Source organism: Hippocampus comes, unplaced genomic scaffold (genome assembly GCF_001891065.2).
Source record: "Hippocampus comes isolate QL1 unplaced genomic scaffold, H_comes_QL1_v1.1 scaffold22, whole genome shotgun sequence".
Lineage (NCBI taxonomy): Eukaryota > Metazoa > Chordata > Actinopteri > Syngnathiformes > Syngnathidae > Hippocampus > Hippocampus comes.
Window position 1 is genome coordinate 4,896,623 of NW_017806175.1, and position 18,766 is coordinate 4,915,388.

At 42.4% G+C, this 18,766-nt stretch overlaps 2 protein-coding genes and 2 long non-coding RNA genes across 6 annotated transcripts in view; 2 read left to right on the forward strand and 2 right to left on the reverse strand.

Annotated features, from left to right (window-relative positions):
• Positions 1–1,445: 1,445 nt before the first annotated feature.
• Positions 1,446–5,287, reverse strand: tmed5 (transmembrane p24 trafficking protein 5). 2 transcript variants are annotated; one of them, XM_019897300.1, is made up of 4 exons: positions 4,977–5,287; positions 3,913–4,010; positions 3,655–3,835; positions 1,446–2,151 (listed from the first exon to the last, which is right to left on the reverse strand). In XM_019897300.1, the coding sequence occupies exons 1-4, from the start codon at positions 5,163–5,165 to the stop codon at positions 1,933–1,935; spliced, it is 687 nt and encodes a 228-aa protein (XP_019752859.1). In that variant the 5' UTR covers positions 5,166–5,287; the 3' UTR covers positions 1,446–1,932. The 2 variants fall into 2 exon arrangements, with proteins under 2 accessions (XP_019752859.1, XP_019752860.1); XM_019897301.1 differs by lacking the exon at positions 4,977–5,287 and adding an exon at positions 4,121–4,767.
• LOC109532407 (uncharacterized) lies at positions 2,131–3,195 on the forward strand. The gene is made up of 2 exons (XR_002171377.1): positions 2,131–2,211; positions 2,543–3,195. It is a non-coding gene; the product is annotated as an uncharacterized LOC109532407 (long non-coding RNA).
• Positions 5,288–6,651: 1,364 nt separating the features above from the next.
• The window catches only part of suco (SUN domain containing ossification factor), a 47,342-nt gene continuing 35,227 nt past the window's right edge, over positions 6,652–18,766 (forward strand). For both annotated transcript variants that reach the window (XM_019896863.1, XM_019896864.1), the window contains exon 1: positions 6,652–6,911. In XM_019896863.1, the coding sequence (XP_019752422.1) occupies positions 6,859–6,911 (53 nt within the window). In that variant the 5' untranslated portion in view covers positions 6,652–6,858. The remainder of the gene's footprint in view (positions 6,912–18,766) is intronic.
• Positions 15,862–18,738, reverse strand: LOC109532186 (uncharacterized). Its single transcript, XR_002171336.1, has 2 exons — positions 18,515–18,738; positions 15,862–18,442 (listed from the first exon to the last, which is right to left on the reverse strand). It is a non-coding gene; the product is annotated as an uncharacterized LOC109532186 (long non-coding RNA).

Sequence of the window (18,766 nt, forward strand, 5' to 3'; positions counted from 1 at the left end):
CAGGAAGCGTTGGTCCACGTAGTGGTCCGGGTACGGCTGGCGCTCCCCCAGGACCTTCCTCCAGGCCACAGCGGCACCTGGGCCGTCGTCTGGCCCCATTGCCCTGAACACCCGCACAGAATTAGCTTGGAAGGAGACTCCATTCTGTCCTGAGATTGGAAACTGTTCTACAGTCTCACAACTATTTGATGATGAAACAAAGCAATCAGAAAAGTGGAGTTTCAATCTCTGTAAACAGTTCTCCCTGAATTTGAGGATGTTTTTCCCTCCCACATGGTTATATGGTCCATAGGAGTGAATTCACATCGACATCGCAACGCAGGAAAGTGTAATTTTCAATTTTAATGTCAACTAATAAAGGCAAACGGCAAACAAAGGCTGCACCAGGGATTCCAATAACACATGTATACACATGTATACATACGCAAGTCTTGCGTGTCAACGCGCCTGCGCGCTTAAATCACCACCAGCAACTTCCGGGTTTGAATCCTCGGTTAAAAAAAAACGTATCAATCGCTCATGAGTTATTATGTTTATAGCCGGCGATACGTTGGCCACACTTCCCGGTAGAGTTAGGAGCTCTTACCCGAACGTTGGCAACACTGCTCGGTACAGTTAGGAGCTCTTACCCGAAGAGAACGTTGCTCTTGGCAGCGGATCTTACTGCTATGCTAGCTTCCGGGAAATGCAAACGCATAACTGAGTGAGTAGCGACCTCAACTGTTGGAATGCGGTAACGCACGAACGCCCGTCACTCACCAGAAACAAACGTTCCCATTTTGCACATTTAAGACAAGTTTTGAGTAACATGTTCGCCCAAATAAAAATATAAATAAGTGTCTCATTGACCGTCTTAAAAGCTTCGTCTTAAAAGCTGCTCGTGAAGGGGGACATAAGAATGTTTACACATTATGGTATATAATGGCAAACATGCTTAAAATGACTCATTCATTATCAGAGTATTGGGGTTGATATTGTATTTTTATTACCTTATATATATATATAATGTACATTTATTTAAGATGCTAAAAGTATTACAAAAATAACAGGTACAAAATAAACCACTTATTTCATGCCTTCAATTTCTTATTAGATTTTCCTCTTATTTTATTAAAACTGAATTTAGAATGCTGTTTTCATCATTTGAACAATTTAGACACGTACTGTATAACATTTATTTCTCCTTTGGTCAGAATTTCGAACTGCCAAAACAAAAAGGGGAGGTTGTCTTGTGATGTTGCAGCTGATAACACTATCCAAAGGTGGGTGCCAGGTAGGGATACTCACCACTATACTAACAAGGAGATATGAGCTCTGACGTCAGCTGCTTGAAGCGATAAGAAGGATGACACATTTTTCTTTTCGTCAAAAACTTTTAATTTACACATTTACAAGTAAATGAATAAATATCTCAACCTTTGAACTTGAGAAGTTCTGCTCAGTAATCAGTTTATATTAATCTTTATTTCTGATTGTAACAGTCAATAAAAGAGGTCAACACTATTGACAGTAGATTATACGCCATAAGAAAATCAATTGAACGTAACACTGTGTGGAAATGTAGGCTGGAAATAAACATGATGTCATTTCTGAAATAATGCAGTGTTTCTAAAAGGAAAGTTGTGTGTGTAGGTTTGACATTCATTTGTTTGGCTGACATTTGACAGCTCAATCAAACATTTAGTTCCACGCAAAGTAGTATGACACATGTTCGGGCTAAGCCTCCTCCCAACGATAAAAGCCTAGTGAGTCCGCTCAGTAATAAAAACTTACAGCAATGATGTTGACAAATAGAACTTGCCTCAACTTCAATATCCAGTAGACTGAAGAGAAAAAAAAAATCGTGAGGCTCATTTGTTGTGTTTCTGAAACATCCCAAACAGTGTTGTTGTTTTTTTAACAGGACCTCCATGCCTCTCCCTACAAAGTTTGTTACATGCGGATCTTCCTCTTGTCCTCGAAGAGCGAGCGGACCAAGTAGACCTGCACGCCCGACACCAGCATCATGACCATCAGGTTGACTACCGACCAAAAGTTGACCCGGTCAAAGTTGCTCTCCTGCAGGTTGCGGTCGCGGGCCTCGAAGGCGCGGAGTACCGTCTGGATCTGCACGCTCTTGCCCAGCCGCGACTTCACGCTATTGATGGTATCCTGTCGCAAGAGACGGCGGGGATAGAGTCCAAATGACAACATGTGAACAGGATACATAAGGTAAACGTGGCTCATACTTCATGCTCAACTCTCTGTCTTTAAGTCACTCTAGCCAAGGTTCTGCCCTCGGTTGTCTTCGTATTGAAAGCTCCACTCGCCTTTGGCCTAGAAGTATATCAGGCAGGGGTAACAAGGATGTATAAAGTGCGCAACAACGCTTGAGTGGTACTTGGGTATTTTGACGAAAATTAAATCACCGGTGAACTGTTTTATATTGCGGTCAACACGTATTCCGTTTCCTTTAAACCATGTTGAGCTCACTTAAAACACTGAATGACTATTTTAAAAAAAAAAAAAAGGCCAGCTGCAAGATACATTTCCTGTCACTCAGCTCAGCGACGCCTGCGTGCTCTTCGACACAATTCATCGGGGTGGAGCTCAAAACGATTGCCCTGACCCCAAAGAACTAATAGGTGAGAGTTCAGAACACGAGCCTGCTATCAAATCTATTTTGCCGGCTGGGTCACTTTGCACCCGGTGTGGCAAATACATCACTGGACAAAGTCTATTGAAAGCCTCTTTCACAGAGATGCTGCGAAATTGTCTCATGAGAAACTCGACAGAATACCCAGCCTTGATCTTGATCTGCCAGTGGTGAGCTGTGCATTTGGTATTTGGTTAACCACACTTAATCACCTCCTAACACAACACAGTTAGACGCAATTCTAGAAACCATCGATACCAGACCAAAATGCAATAAAACTGTACATCATCTGGAGCGGTTAAGAATCAACATTTGTAGAATACCTTGACAAAAATATATTTCAAGAAAAGCTCAATAAAATACATCACACTCACCAGAGATGACATTTAAATGAATTATGATGTGCGGATGGCTACAGAGCTGTTTTGCTAGTTGAAATTAGCTAAAAGAAGTTTTGATCTGACCAACCAATCAGAGGACGAAAAACTGCTGATGTCATCAGGGGCCAGCACTCTGGCCCTGTGAGGACGAATTTGAAATCTGATTGTTAAAAAAAAAAAAAAAAAAACAGTCCCATTGCTCATGTTGTTGAAGTAACATTGGCCAACATGATTGATTCCGAAGGCCCTGGGCAGATTAGATTGGCATGGCAACAGAGAGGGTGAAATCTGATTGGTCATAATTGTGATAATGTCCTTCGTGTTTGTCTTTGTCAATTAATGTCATACATGAGCTTTCAGGGTTTATTTTTAATGTATTTATTTTAATATTGTTGTACGTCCGTACAGAAGCAGGAAGGTCAAACAATCATTTTGTTTTTTTGTTTTTTAATTTTACACTTGTAAACTATTGTGTGTAGTACTTGACGAACACTCCAAAAGCTAAAACGAATACTAAACTAAAATGACGTTTTTTGTTTTTTTAAAATACAAACATTGACTAAAAATTAACCAAATTGAAAAAAATAAATTAACATTAAAAACTAGCGTGAAAAATCCCAACGTGTTTTTCCGACTCACCATGATGTCCTCCAGCTTCATGTCCAACATGTCGGTGCCGTGCACGTACTCCTTCCAGTCGTCGGGCTCCTCGTCGGTGTCCATGTTGTCCAGGATGAGCTCGAAGAAGACCAGCTTCTCTGAGACGCTGCTGAACGTGTTGTCGAAGCAGAACATGTAGTCCCCGTCCTCTGTCTCCACACTGGGCGAGGAAAGTGGGAATATTCGTCTTAGTTTTTTGAATGAAAAACAGAGCATCATATGCGTCCTTGAACTTACGTGTGCATTCCATCTGACTTGTGATGGTCAGTGTAGAGAATCTGGCCAGAGGGAGAGGAGATGTAGAAATCTACATCCAAGCCTCCGCCGTCCAAGACCTATGATTGACATTCAGCACCCAAGTGGGTGTATACCTGAAAAACATTTTTTCTGGTATTACATTCACAGATTTTTATTTCCAAGCATACTTCACTTCCTCAGCTCTTACATCACGTCCAGACTTCCTTCTTTCCTGACTGAGACTCGCTATTTCTTGTGTATCGTTCCCCCCCCCTATCCTACCCCCCCCCCCCCCCCCAGCATCTTTTCCTTCCTGACCATCTTCCATCCTCTTTCCTTACTTCTTTCACGTAAACCTCCTTTTTTTTCTTCTTTCCTTCACCCTTCTTTCTACCCTGCCACCCCAGACCATATTTTACATCCCTCCTCCTGTGAGCATTTTTCGTCTTTCCTTTCTATGCTCCTTTCTTCCTAATTAGCACCCTTCCACCTCAGACTTGTTCTTCCTTTTTGTTTTCTTTCCTTCCACCACAGACCTACTTGTCTTTCCTTACTTTTCTTCCTTCCTTGGATCCTCTCTTTCAATTATGATCTGAGTTTCTTCTTTCCTTCCGAATATCCTTCCTTCTCTGGCACATCAGACCTTCAGTTTTCTTCTGGACCTCCTCCTTTCCTTCAGACCCACTTGTAATTTTGTATCCTTCCTTATCTTGAAACTACTTTGGTGCCTTCCTTCCTTCCCTCCATCCATCTCAGACCTGCTTTTTGTTTCATTCCTCACCTCCCATCCCTGCTACCTTGTTTCCTCTCCTTCAGTCCACCATTCATATGTCGTAACCTGCCTCCTACCTTCCTGTTTGCAACATAAACACAATGAAAAGCATATTTTAAAAAGTGTATGTCTACTTTTGTCCCAAGACTATGGCTCCCCAAAACACCATGCCATGACATTGTACGCACCTCAAGTCGCGTCGTAAGTCTAGCAAAACCTTGTTTTTAGCAAAACCATGTTTTCTCTGACAGATTTCACTTGCAATCCAAATGAATATTTGAGTATTCCCGACCTGATATTCTATTTCCAGCGAGGCGTCTTTCTTCATAGTCTGGTAGAAACATTCCTTGCGACCGGCGGGCAGAGTGAACGTGAAGTCGCTGTCCAGAGACTGCGAGAAGCCGGCCAGTGCCGAAAATCTTTGTGAAACGACGACGAGTAACAACGACACGACGCAAGAAAATGGCCGCACCGTGGCCATAATCGCCAAAGTGACACAACAAGTAAAGCGAGTGATGGAGTCTACTTCTGTCGTTTGCCCCGAAAAAAAACCACACAAACTTAGGTCGAGTTGAGCCCCGCGCACACGCAACAGCTCAGGACCCCGCCTGATATAATGTTAACTTTTTATTTATTTAACAATAAATACCACTAGCCGTATATGTGTTTAATTCAGCGTGTTCGGGTAACAATATTATAGTCCTTTTAGTTCTAATTTTCCAGTTTTTTTTTATTGAAGGCAATATTTTGGACACCTGTTTACCAATGCATTATGGGAAGTGTTGTTTTTTTATGTTTTGAATTTAAAAACATCAACTTCCTTGATTAAACAATTATGGGGGAAAACCGAGTGTTCGAGAGAAGTGAATTATTGCTCGGAAGGAAACGTTACATAATGTATTATGGGACCTTAAATTTATTTCTCAACAGAGTCAGGACATTAAAAAACAATGTTATTGTTTTTTCTAATATAAATTAAGGTCACCATTTCATCCACTTGTTTCAAACTGGACTATGAAAAACAATTGTTTTTAAATGTATCTGGGTGAAAATTACATGGAAGAAAAATTATTTGATTCGAGTGAAAAAAAAATGTGGCTCTATTTCTGACGCATGTAAATTATTACATGGGGGAAATAATACATCCATTGACCGAGTACTGTACCTTATTCTCACAAGGGTCGCGGGCGTGCCGGAGCCGATCATAGCCGTCTTCAGACAGTGTCGGGTACACCCTGGTAGCCAGCCGATCAATTAAACTACCTTGCATGTTTTTGGAATGTGGGACGAAACCTGAGTACCCGGAGAAAACCGAAGTAGGCCAACATGAAAATCACACAGGAAGCTTGTAGCCTAGAATCGAACCCCAGAACTCTACACTGTGAGGCGGACATGCCACTCACCTCACTGCGTGCCGCCCAGGAGATATGACTAAATATTTTTAAATGGAGAATGTGAAAATGTCATTCATGGGAAATTCCTTGGTTATCGGTTTACATGCAAAATATACACGTGTATTTTTTAAAACAAATGAATACACCGTGGGAAGTTTACAGAATGTAAAACATGTAAATTAAATTATTGGTAATGTACAGCGTCTTGAGTATTTATTTTAATATTAATGAATTTTTCATGTCTTGAATTGGAAAATTATCATAAAAATTCGAAAACTACGCTATGTTCACACAGTGATCCAACTGTGGACATAAATCACGAGTTGGGGCAATGTAACTAATAATAAACGCTTTCCATTTGCAACGTCTGCAGGTTGCAGCTTTGTTGCAACATGTAACGAATCAATTTGTTATCAAGGTAAACGATGACGCGTCCTGTTCCACAGTGTCCGCCTCAGTCCAGTGGGCGGTGCTGTTTCCACACAGTTGTTGCATGGTGTCTGCCGATTGGCTGGCGAATCAGTGTCTTTTCATGATTGGTCACTTTCCCCGATATGGGAGTGTTTTAATTCGGCGAGCTAGCCGTCAACAGCAGTCTGAAAGGCACAATGGGATTTAGCACACGTTAGAGATAAACTCTCAAGCCAAAAGTAGACAGCTGCTTGGCCATTTTGAAACTTTAAGCACGACTAACGATTTATCTGTCTAATTTGTTTTGTTTGGTTGAGAGATTCGAAAGAAGCTCCAAAGAGCGAGGATGTTGGTCCCCGTGGGAAGATAATGAAGAGGCTGCGTGTTCTGGTTGTGTGCCTCATTGTAGCTCTCCTGTGCTGGTAAGACTGTTTCCGCATCCATGACTTCAAAGATGGGGGCGTGGGGGACTTTTGCAGGCTTTATTTGTTATGTTTGTTTTTGTTTTTTTTCTGAGAGAGGGTGAAGAGCATCTCGTCTCCGCTTTGCGTCCTTGTACGTTATCCTTCTGTCACCGTGGCTAACGTTGTCAGCGCATTCAAACGTGACACAAATTCATTCCAAATGGATCCAAAAGAAACGCCGATGTGGTTGTTTGTATGTCTTCAGTCGATAAAATGGAATGAGGAATCTTATCAACTTTATTTTTTTCATTTTATTGTTAAGTAGGTTAGCTGGGCAATCGTCATTTGGTAAAGGCAAACTAGCTTTTTTTTTCACCTGTACGGTGGCCGGTAATGTACAATTTTAGGAAAACTTACTGGAAAAATGTTATTAATTGTCGGTGATGTGGAAATGTGTGGTGTCTTGATCTTGCAGTAGATACAGTGTTGAACAGTATCTGTTGATGTAATTATGAAATTTTATGTCGTAGTTTATCTTGGAAGACTTCGTTCAGAGCAAATAAGCTAGCTCATATCACCTGTATGGTGGTTGATAATGGCTCATTTTAGGACAAAAACACTTTGTGGATATCCTGTACAATACAGGAAACACTCGCTTATTTGTGGGGGTAATCGACAAAGCATCGACACGAAACTTTTCAGGTAATCAATACCCCCTGTGTAAAATAACTGTGAATTGCATATGTTAATGTTATAGTTGCTAGCCTCTGAGGTGCATATGTATGTGAAGTCATTCTTCTGCTGACAACATTACTCAAATACACACTCTCTCGGAGCAAATAAACACTCTGTTTATTTTATATTAACCAAATATTTCAGCGCAACTAAACTACGTTTGTGATTCATGACAGATCCAACCCGTTATTGTTTCCTGGAAACTACGTGTTTGTGCACACCTTTTTAATATGTATGTGAGATTCCAGATAATTCTTTCCTCATAGCAGCAGAAGACAATGGCTTTTTTTTTTGTTACTACCGCGTCCTCCATTTCGTTTTAAGAAGTCATATGAAACAATTCTCCATAGTTGAAACCCTAACCCAGGCCGAAAAACCAAATTTAAAACCCAAACACTGGCTTCAAACTGGAATTTGAAACCCTTGCTATTATTTCAAACCCTCCTTTATAACTCTTAATGTTCCATGAAACACAGACATAAGTAGGAACCCGAAACCTTGCTTGGTGTGTCTCTGATATAAGCATTCATCTCAGAAGCTTTTATTGAAATTGATGCTGATGTCAATTTATGTGGTGCCTCGTGTCACGCTGTTCTGGAAAGATTTGAGGAATGTTGATGGAGGATCTTTCAAGCGTTTTACAAAATTAAACTGTGTTTAATAAATTAATAGTGGTAACGAGTAAGTGTAAATTTAATAATCTTGACTATACATGTACGAACCCTGCCACCAATTTGTCTATGGAGCTTCTCTTCCCCACTTTTTGACTTGCCAGCTAATGAGCATGCAGCGTCACGTCGCGGACATTACTAATTCAAAACCTCACCGTTGTTGGCCTCTCGCTCCCCCGTGCCGACTCTCACACATCTCTGAGGATACAGCGTTTTGTCGGCGTCATTCTCGTTAGCTAATGCGGTGTGTCCTTACAAGATTGTATGCTGACACCGAAGAACACGTGAAGATGCTGCTTGATCTAGCTGGATGGAGCTGTCATTTATGGGTGGTTTACACCAAATAGATATAACCTGGTCCTTTTGACCGTTTCATTGGTGTTTTTAAATTATACGTTCATCCAAGTCAAGGTACCACTTTACTTGACAAACATCTCGTATCTGCTACCAAGGCTGCTTATCAAATCATCACATGCCGTTGATACCATCACTGTGTCGCGTTTAGATTGCAATCGGTATGCAGTACTATTAGCACTCAGCGACATCGCTGCAGCTAATTGACTAGCTGGAGATATTTATCTGGGTCTGGAGAAATTTTGTCTCCTAATCCTGGACAGATTAGAACCTTTGCTGTTTTGCTTAGCAACCCTTGATATGGTGCATGTACGGTATCATAAACAATTTGAGGACGCGTTGCTGGTTACTTTGTGACTTTCTTCTTGTTTCGATGCTTTTATGTCGCGGCCTTTCAGAAAACAGCTGAGCCGAGATTGGTCGTTATCTGAGCCTCTGAGCAACTGCGAAGTCGATTTCAGCTAACAAAAAGTGGCAAAATGGCCGCCTCCTCAGATGGCTTAAAATGGGTGCATTTTGCTGCTTAACTCGTATCCACAAACACAACATGTATCAGAATGCCGTGTTTAGACTAGTGAAGGCGCATGTTGTTGTCAAGAAAATTTGGTGGTTGACTCCACCTTTAAAACAAAGCGCTGTCCGTCAACACCGTTCAAAGTGTAGCTGTGACCCACGAAACTCTTCTGGCATATCGAGGAAGCCCTCAGCGACACCTTTTAATTAGATACTGAAAGTGAACGGCGAGGAAAGAAGAAAAGTCGCTCCGAGCGTTATCTCTGTTCCTGCTGTGCATGGTGTGGTGAGGGGGGGGGGGGGGGGGGGGGGGGGGGGGGGGGGGGGGGGGGTCCAACAGTAACAAAGCCTGCTTTGGAGAGATGGTCTTTGACTATTAGTTGGGGTGTGGGAAAAGAAATCACTCGCTCACAGAAACATCCATTTAGTTGACCCAACTGGGGTAGTCAACTTGTCAGAATTTTGTCGATTTTATTATTTTGTCATTTTTGTTTTGGGAGGGCGGGACAAAAAGTCAGTCCTTTTTGTTACACTATTTACAGATTATCTCTTTACTTGAAACAAGTGTCACCATAAGCCTTTAAAAGTGACTGAACAAGTTTGACAAGCTGTCAAAACCAGTTTAAAATTGGCATTTTTCTTCCCGCAGAGTGATGCTTTGTACTTTTATTCCTCAACCTTCCCCAGGGTCAGTTGCCACAAAATTTGCAAGACAACAACTCTTTGCTGACACAGCGGACAGTCCCTAAAACTAAAAAAATTGTATGTAATGACATTTCAGGAGTTACGCGAATTGACTGCAGCCGCAACATTCACCTTATCATTTTGCATTCACATTTTATCAGTTTTCTGTCCGGTGGCGAGCCAGCCAGATCCAGTTTGGTGTGTGTGTGAGGCTGAGTTGGACTGGCACTTGATTGTTCCTGCCCACTGGCCATGGAGACAGCTAAGCTTTGTAGACAACTGATGGGAAAATAAACTTTCCAGTTTTGCTTCTGGTTCTTTACATAGCTTATTTTATTTTCCTTATCAAGTTTGTGTAACATTTCCAGAGCTTCCCCCCCGGGCACCAACAACTTGTTTAACCAAGTTTTTTTTTTTTTTTAAATTAGCCTGCTGTCGGTGAACAAACAAACTTTTTTAACAGCAGAAGCTTGCCAAACAACTTAATGACAGCAGTGCGTTTTTGCGATCTCGTAAACTAAGAGGTTTCTTTCTGATGAAAGATGCAGGAACTATTGACAGAGAAAATCATCCGGTGGATTAAGAGGCGGCGGATGCTTTTGCGTCACAGCGCTAACCTGTTATTTGTTTTGTGAGCAGGAGAGGGAGGGGAAGAAGTTGCTGTGCTGATGCGTCGGATCGTCCTCTATTTTATTTTGTTCATTTGGCGAAAATGTCAACGTGGGCGCAGGTGATACGGGGGTCCTCGATTTACGACAAAGTTCCGTTCCTTTGGCGGCAACGCAAACCAAATGTTTTCATAAATTGGAAGTTGCCAAAGTCTATTCGCCAACCTGAACCCATGCAGTTGTCAAGACATGAATAATTATAAATATTTGTGTGAAGTGCATTTGTAGGCTGTTTTTTTTCAGCACGAAATCACCTCTCCTCATCGCATTCACCTCGCTCCACCCCTGGTCTTCATCGTTAAAGAAAGCAGTGCTCTGCGTTGGCCCTGCGGCTCGTTTGCATGGGACAGGACGGCTCAATCAGAATCGATTGATTTCTGTGTACCTCAAAACAATAAGTGAAACGAGTACTGTAATTCTTGATGGTTGGGGTATTTTGTCAAAATGAAGACAACCGGAACGCTTGTAAAACCGTGAAGAAATTGCGATCCGTGGTCTTTGAAAACGGTGCCCAAGTCAGTTGCTCGCCTGACTTTTCCAGAACATGCTTTGCTTCCCCCTCCCCCTCGCTCCCTCTTGACTCTTCATTATTTACCTTTGGCTGCATGCGCCGACTCCTCGGTCTCCTTTTCCGACTTGTTTGCAAGCGAGTGCACGGGCGTCTTTCCGCACCCCCAGCTGAGGGTCATGATCACAATGAGGCCCTGTCCATTGAGCTGCATGGAAACATTGTGTTCCAAGCTAGCATGGATTTAAAAAAAAAAAAAAAAAAAAAAAATTCTTTTTAATACCTAAGTGGTATAGCCAACAATCTTCACACGATGATTCTATCCCACAGATTAAATATGTTGCAGTGGGTCTTCTAAACGAAAAAAACTAAAAAACATCAGCTTCAGACACACAAACTCCTCCCTCCACCCATACGTAAAAAGGAAGTGGCATTATCTCAGTCGATAGATGCTGTCAATCACACACACACACACACACACACACACACACACACACACAAGATTTGAAGTGCATGAATTTGACTGATCATAAATGAGAGCGCCACTGCCACTTACTGGTGTGGATGTGCAATTGCACTTGTACAAAAAAGATGTGCTCATGTGGAGATGTTTTTGTGGATTTTTTTTTGGAAAGAATTTCACGTGACATAAATTGTCATAAATAAAACTGCGCTGAGTAATATTCAAGCAGTCAGTGTTTTACCATCCTATAGCGCAACGGGTACACACTGTACTGCGGTAAAAGTTTAATGAGTTTTCTTTTTTTTTCTCCCCACCCCCTCCTCTCGTGAAGCCCACTAACCCACAGAGTGGTTCTTCCTATCACATTGCATTAAACCACATGACCGCCTCCGACATTTCCCCCAATCAGACGCTCCCGAACCTCGCTTGGGGGATTCTGACGTTTCCCTACAGGCTGTGTCAATAATTCCCCGTGAACAAGCGCTGTTTGCTACAGTATTTTGGCACACGGAGATGTTTGTATGTTCCCGTTTACACACTTGGAGAAAGACTCCAGTGTACATTTTTTTATTTTTATTTTTTTTCTTGCAAGAGTCACAGACCTGGTGTGGTCCTGTATAAAGATCCTTGTCAATCCGGAGGCCCAACAGCTTTAGCGAGGGTGCGGCATTAAAATTTGGAATGGTGCCGGACCTCGTGCCAGTGATAAGCAAAGTGTTTTTTTTTTTTTTTTGGGAGGGGGTGTGATAAGGATAAAAAGCCACTGAAGAGATCGTTGTGATTCTGACTGATATCATTTCAAGGTTTGTGTTGACATTCCTGAAATGCATCTAGTGTCATTTAGATGGATACCTTGTGTCGCGATTTGTGCAGGCAGTTTCCAAATGGCTGAATGAATGAAGGTCGTCGTGTGTAAAATGCGTTGCGACTTATAATCGGGCAGAATTTTAGAATTTAAAGAGGGCTTAGCTTAGATTAAAGTTCGGAAGCTACAAATGTTTTATTCATATATCTTTAATCGTCGTTGTCCGTGTTATTGTGCAAGCAAGATGGTTTGGCTTGGAAATGAGGAGGATGCTCTTTTTCAGACTTTTTGTCACTTGGACTCGCAAGTACGATACCAAGTGTAACTTTTTCAAGCACATTTGTCTGATGAACTTCCAAGTCTGGCGCCGCAGGCGTTTTCACTTTTGAGGTTTTTGTTTTGCAGCGCTCACTATTTGTGGCTGATTAGTCATGTATTTAATACAGTATGTTCCTCCACACCAAGAAGGCGTGCAAAAGGTTTGGTTCGCATTGCCAAGTGAGGGTGGGGGGTATTATGTCACACCCCCGTGGTCAATGAAGTGACCGAGGAAGCAACAAGTGTTTCATTATCCAAAGGAACAACATAGCAAAATATACAGTTGCTTACGAATGTCTCTTCATACGAAATTTTCAAGTTACGAAACGCCTCAACAGGAAAATATTGCCTCTGGTTACAAAATAAATTTCAAGATATGAAAGATAAAAAATACATTATGGGCTGCTAGTCAAAGCGTTTCTTGAATGCAACATACTTCGAGCTGCTCCGCCATTGGCTACTATCGAGCATCTTCCTGGCATCCCATTGGCTGAGAGGGACCACTACCGTATGAGTCTGTGTGTGTAGATAGATAATTTGTGTCTATACACCGTCTTCGTCATTCACCCCTCGGGCCATGAGGCGTTCCGTTAGTTTTACGTCAATGTGAGTCACCCAGAAAAAGTGTTCACCAGTGGGGCGATCGCTCACTATGCTGAAGTTTTCACCTGGACATTTTCGAAGGGTTGTTAAAAGCCGACAAAAGCAAACGTCCTTGGTTCAGTTCTTTACAAAACGTCCGGCAAAAAAACACTTCTGAGAGAGAACATGAACGAAAGAGGACAAAAAAACCATGCAGTTAAGTTAAATGACCATCATTTTTATTCTTTACTCGACTTCGTTTTTTTTACATTATGCATAACTCATTTATTATGCAATACTCTCATTGTAACATGTATTTGTGACATATTTTGATGCATTTTTTATGCTTTAGGAAACATGTCTGAATTTTGGGGGGGGCTTCGAACGGATTAGCGGATTTACATGGAAAACGCGTCTCTACTTAAAAATTTTTCGAATAAAAAAAATTTCTTTCAGAACACATTCATTTCGTAAGTAGAGGTACCACTGTACATGTGAACAGTCTCTTGTTGGTGATTTAATAGAAGGCGTAGTTGCAATCCTGAGCGTCAAGAGATGGACGTACGTCATGCTTCAAGAACGGGCGGTTCGCGTGATTTTTGCCGTTTCGTGCAGTTCAGCAAGTCGGCACACATGAAAGCTCTTAAGAAAATGAAGCTGCCATGCAAAGGAAGTGGCCGGCTTTCTGACTGCTCCTCTTTTAAGATCCCCTTTTGCTTGGTTGCTTAAAAATGAGATCTTCTGTTATTGTAGTGTTCTACTAGAGTTGAATGAGCGACCCCAAAAATGACTGTTTTTTGGGTGTGGGGGGGGGGGCAATTTGTCACAGATTAATTTACTTGTGATTTGACCTCCTCCAAAATTTGAAACGCACATGTCCCAACTGTCCAATGTCCACGTCAAAGTCTTACGCTTCAACTCCAAATTGGACACGTTGAATCTCAGAACTTTGAAGCAGATTTACGAACCGCAAGTTTACCGCGTCGGCCCTCGGCTGTGAAAACGCTTCGCCGAAGCTCCAAAGGTGTCTCGTGTTTTGCGAGTTTTCATGTTGCCACAGGTGTAAGAACATGAGATGGGAAACCAGCGTGTAGTGCGCATCGCAGGCCGCTGGTTAGCTTCAGTAACAGCAATTGCGCGAGGGAGTCGAAAGAGCAGCTGATCCGAGCGTGCGAGGGGGGAAGGACAAGGCGGGCAGAAGCGGCTCCCGATCCACCGGGCAGCAGCGTCATCTCGTGACGCAGGCCAGCTCCTTCCCCACTCTGAGGCCCGGAGGGGCAACGCTTATCCCGAGTCAGCATTATCGGACTGCACGGAATGCATGTTCCCCATAAAACACTTCACAGGGAGAGAATAAAAAGGGCAGAGGGGGCCCACGGCTTGATGAAGCCAGATTTGCTCACGTGTGCAGTCATGCTTGACACCTCGGAACACTTGGGATCGCCGACGTCACGGCCGAGATGGGAGCAAGGCCCTGATGGCATGCCACGCAGCTGTCTGCACCGTTTGACCCGGCAGGTGTAGCTATCTTCAGCCTGTTGTTTTTGAGGGTTGGGGGTTCCCTCAACAGTCACCAGTCAGCTCCTGCATTACGGGACTGACGTTTTGATGGATGTATGCGCTAATTCGGTCGCAACAGCAAGCGGAATTAAAGCTCTCCGCAATTCCTTGATCGGTCTTTGACGCTCGGCCCACATTAGATGGCTTAGGCCAGGGATGTCGAACTCATTTTTGGCCCGGGCCACGTTTTAGTTAGTGTTTCACTTGGAGGGCTGTTTGGTAACAAGAAAATGTTTAGAATCCAGTCATACCTCGGTTTTCGACCATAATCCGTCCCATAAGGCTGTTCGAAAAGTGATTTGTTCGAAATCCAAAACTATTTCATGACCTCATGATTAGGTGCTAATACACTATGCAGAAATAACATAAACATAAAAACAGTCAGATTTGCGTAAATCGCAACAAACACGTCTGCTCACAATGAACGTAGCGTTCACGAGGAAGCGTCACTTCCTCGTGTAAGGAAGCCGAGAGGAGTCAAGTGGCGTCTTCGGGTTTGGTTGAAAACCGGTTTTCGGTCGTAATCTGAGGCGTACAAATCTCGAATTTTCTGGTCGATAACCGGTTTGGTTGAGAACAGAGACGGTCGAAAACCGAGGTTTGACTGTATATCTTATTCATTACATACAAGAATTGAAAATTTTGGTAGACATTTTAGAAAGGATCACGGAAGTTGACATGTTTGAGCTGCTCTCGCGGGCCACATAAAAAGATGTGGCGGGCCAGATTTGGCCCCCGGGCCTCGAGTTTGACACCTTGGTCTACATGGACACTTTTCGCTTTGCAGTAATTTCAGTCATTCTTTGCAGAGGTTGAAGAATATATGCCGGTGAGCGTCATTGTCAGATAAACGTCCATTGGATAAAGGATTATAACACCAACGCATAAATGATATTTGTTAGCATGTCTCGTGTGTTGCATGTTAGCATTAAGATAGCAAATCCTGCGCAGTTATACGGTGTTAAAATCTATTTTATCTTTAGTTTGGCACTAAACTTAAAGTGAGTGTGGCAATTAAGTTTGAAGCCTCGTTTTAAAGAAAGTATTCGCACGGTAATGAAAGGGCAAAGAGCATTTTGAGTCACCAAAAATGGATCAGAATCTTACAAGAAATTGCTTCATGTTTTTAATAACTGTCAGGCAAAACCCATATGACCATTACATTGATGACATGTATTCTTAAAGTTAACAACAGAACTCACCTGACCTCTAAGCAGTAGGACATTCATCGTCATTAAGATTGTTTCTGACTTGAAGTTGACAAATGTAGTGTGGATTTCACTCGTATCAAACACAAGTGTTTCTTCTCGATTAGCTAGCAAATTCTAAAGACTTTAATAGAAACAGCAGAGTAGAAAAAAAAACAATTCCTGATTTGATCTTAAATTCCTGTCAAGGTTTAAGATTTACAATATATTGCTTTCAGGTGCTAAAACGTAAGGTACCAAATGTCTCTTGAAAAGGAGGAGGAAAAAAAAAAAAAAAGAAACATTCATCACTTCTGCAGTGGCTTGTCTCCATCGCCGGTCTCGTCTACACATGGACTCAATGAGGGAGAGTGGTGGTGGGTGGGTGGGAGCTCCCATGTAGAAACCATATAGGAGCAGCAAAATTTAAAAAAAATGAACAATCACAAAGCTAGGACCAGCTAGATGAGCAAACCCCCACCCGCTTTTCAAAAACCCTCCGTCATTTCTCAGTCAAGTGTCCTTTTGGCTTCCTTTCATGGCAGTTGAACACAGAATGAACTCAAGCAACCTCGCTGAGGAGAACATACAAACCAGGAGACGACATCATGATGTCCACGGGGAGGAATCGAAAAGTGACATTTCACAATAAAAGTAAAAAATATTTGAAATAAAAATCAGAACCACAAGGAACACAAGTCTGAAATTCTCGGAATCTTGTTTCAAGTAAGATGGCCCATTTTGGGGAGAGTTAATCCCCCTCTTGACATATGTAAAGCTACAAAATATAACCGCTCTAGGTGATAAAACAAATCAAAACAAACAAAAAAAAAGTCATGGAATACAGATTGTGTGTTGTATTGTGTTCAACATAAAATGCAGTTTCAGGTATGTGTGCCTGCTCGGTCCTCATACTCAATATAAATGAGCTTTTTTTCTCCTTAATTTTTAAATGCAAGCACACCACTGGATATTTAGCAGGACCTAATCGAACCCGCTCGCACAGTCTGCTGGTCCCACAGGCGGACTGACCTGTCGCTTCATTTATGAAAAAGTTTCTTTGTACACATCCGAAAATGAGGCTCGAAACACAGTGGCTAAATTACCTCCGCCATTTATGCAAAATTGAAATGATTGATTTGCATGATTTTGTGGAGAGGTGGCACAAGTGTGGAACAAGATTACATTAAATGTTATTATGAAGGACTATCAGAGCCATAGTGAGAAAAAAAAAGTAAAATTACAAGGGGAAAAGACATACAGTTAACGATAAAGCTCATGTAATCGTGGTCATCCAAAAAGAATGAAGTAGAAATGTGATCAAACGGCCAAATTTGAGTAGTAGTACGGAGTAAGACAATTAAAAATAGGTCATGGTTTTTAGAAAAGGGGAGGAAACGTGAGAATGAAGTTGCCATTTTAACAAGTGAGTGTTAAAATTCCATGTGGACGTAAACGCAACATTTGGAGACAAGCGGCCGCTGTCTACGTCTTGAGAGCTGCCATATATTCATGCCATTTTTAATAGCGCTTGTCCTCATTCGGTTCACAGGTTGAGGAGGAGACCATCCCACCTGACTTCAGCAGGGGTGATGTACATCCCGGTTTCGTCGCCAACACAATTGCAGGGCACATATAGAGAGACAAACTGTCTTTTTTTTTTGCTCTTGTAAAATTATGATTTAGAGGATTACAAGTCATGCGAGTGACTCACTGTGGTGGTCGCTGACCAAACAAGCCGACGGTTACAATGATTTAAACTATTACAACTTTGTTCTTGTGGCCATACGACTTAATTATTTTTCTTTAGCATGTGGCCCTAATAGTCCTTCATACATTTTGTTGGTAATCTGAATCAAGACGGAGAAAGAGAAATGTATTTCCTCTTCTCGCTGTGTCATGGTTCTCCCTGTTGCAGAATCAAATGTGGTACAATCCAACATGGATGACCACAAACCAAAAACGCACAAGTAGAGGGCGCTTGAATTTCTGTCAATCTTGGCGGAGGTCTGTGCAAATCCACTTAGGACATTTGTCAGTTCATGCTCTGTTTGCATTTTGTTCTCGGTGGCCATGGCAAACTCATTTGGGATTTGGTGCCATGGAATTTCTTCTTTTTTTTTTTCTTTTCTTCTCCATATCAAAGTTTTGCTGGCTTTGAAGCAATTACGTGCTACCGCAGAGGCTAACCAACACGGCGACTGTTGTGGCAAATTCTTTTTGGTCTGTCACGTTTGCTTTGTCGCACATCTACGGTGGTCTGAAATGTGATCGCCGCGGCCTGCCGGGAACATCATCGAAACATTAGTCCCTATTGCTATTTTCAAGAGTGTGTTTGGTGACATCTGGGTGCGAAACAATTTCATAAATGCAGCTCAGGCTCACAGCGAGAAGTCCCTAAGCGGACCTCTGGGTGTAGAAGAGAATGTAGGCCTGAGTGTTGCACACTTCCTCCACGCTGCAAACCTTCATCTCAGAGTCATTGCAGTGGACCCAGAAACCTGCGGGGCACAGCAATCCAGTTAGATTCGATGCCGCGCTTTTCAACAGCGCAATTTGTCCAGCGTTCTCACCTCCTTCTGTGTTGTAGCAGTATGCGGTGTAGTGCCCTGAGCCAAAGCCTTTGCCGTGGTGCATCACCACGGCCGACAGGTCGTAGGTGTAGCCCCCTCTGTGAACAGAGTGACCTGAGCCCGTGCAGCAATAGGGTTTGATGTTCAGAACCTGGTCGAAGGCCACGTGGACGCCGATTTTCTCCCGATGGTTCCTCCCCGACCATCTGCCCGTGCAACACAAGAGCTTGTTCATGTCACAAACATTGAGTT

Excerpts from the sequence above, each read along its gene's own strand:
- tmed5 (XM_019897300.1), bottom strand. The coding sequence starts at position 5,165 with ATGGCCACGGTGCGGCCATTTTCTTGCGTCGTGTCGTTGTTACTCGTC. Across the intron at positions 3,836-3,912 it reads AAGTCAGATGGAATGCACAC|TGTGGAGACAGAGGACGGGG; the intron begins GTAAGTTCAAGG and ends TTCCTCGCCCAG. Across the intron at positions 2,152-3,654 it reads TGAAGCTGGAGGACATCATG|GATACCATCAATAGCGTGAA; the intron begins GTGAGTCGGAAA and ends CTCTTGCGACAG.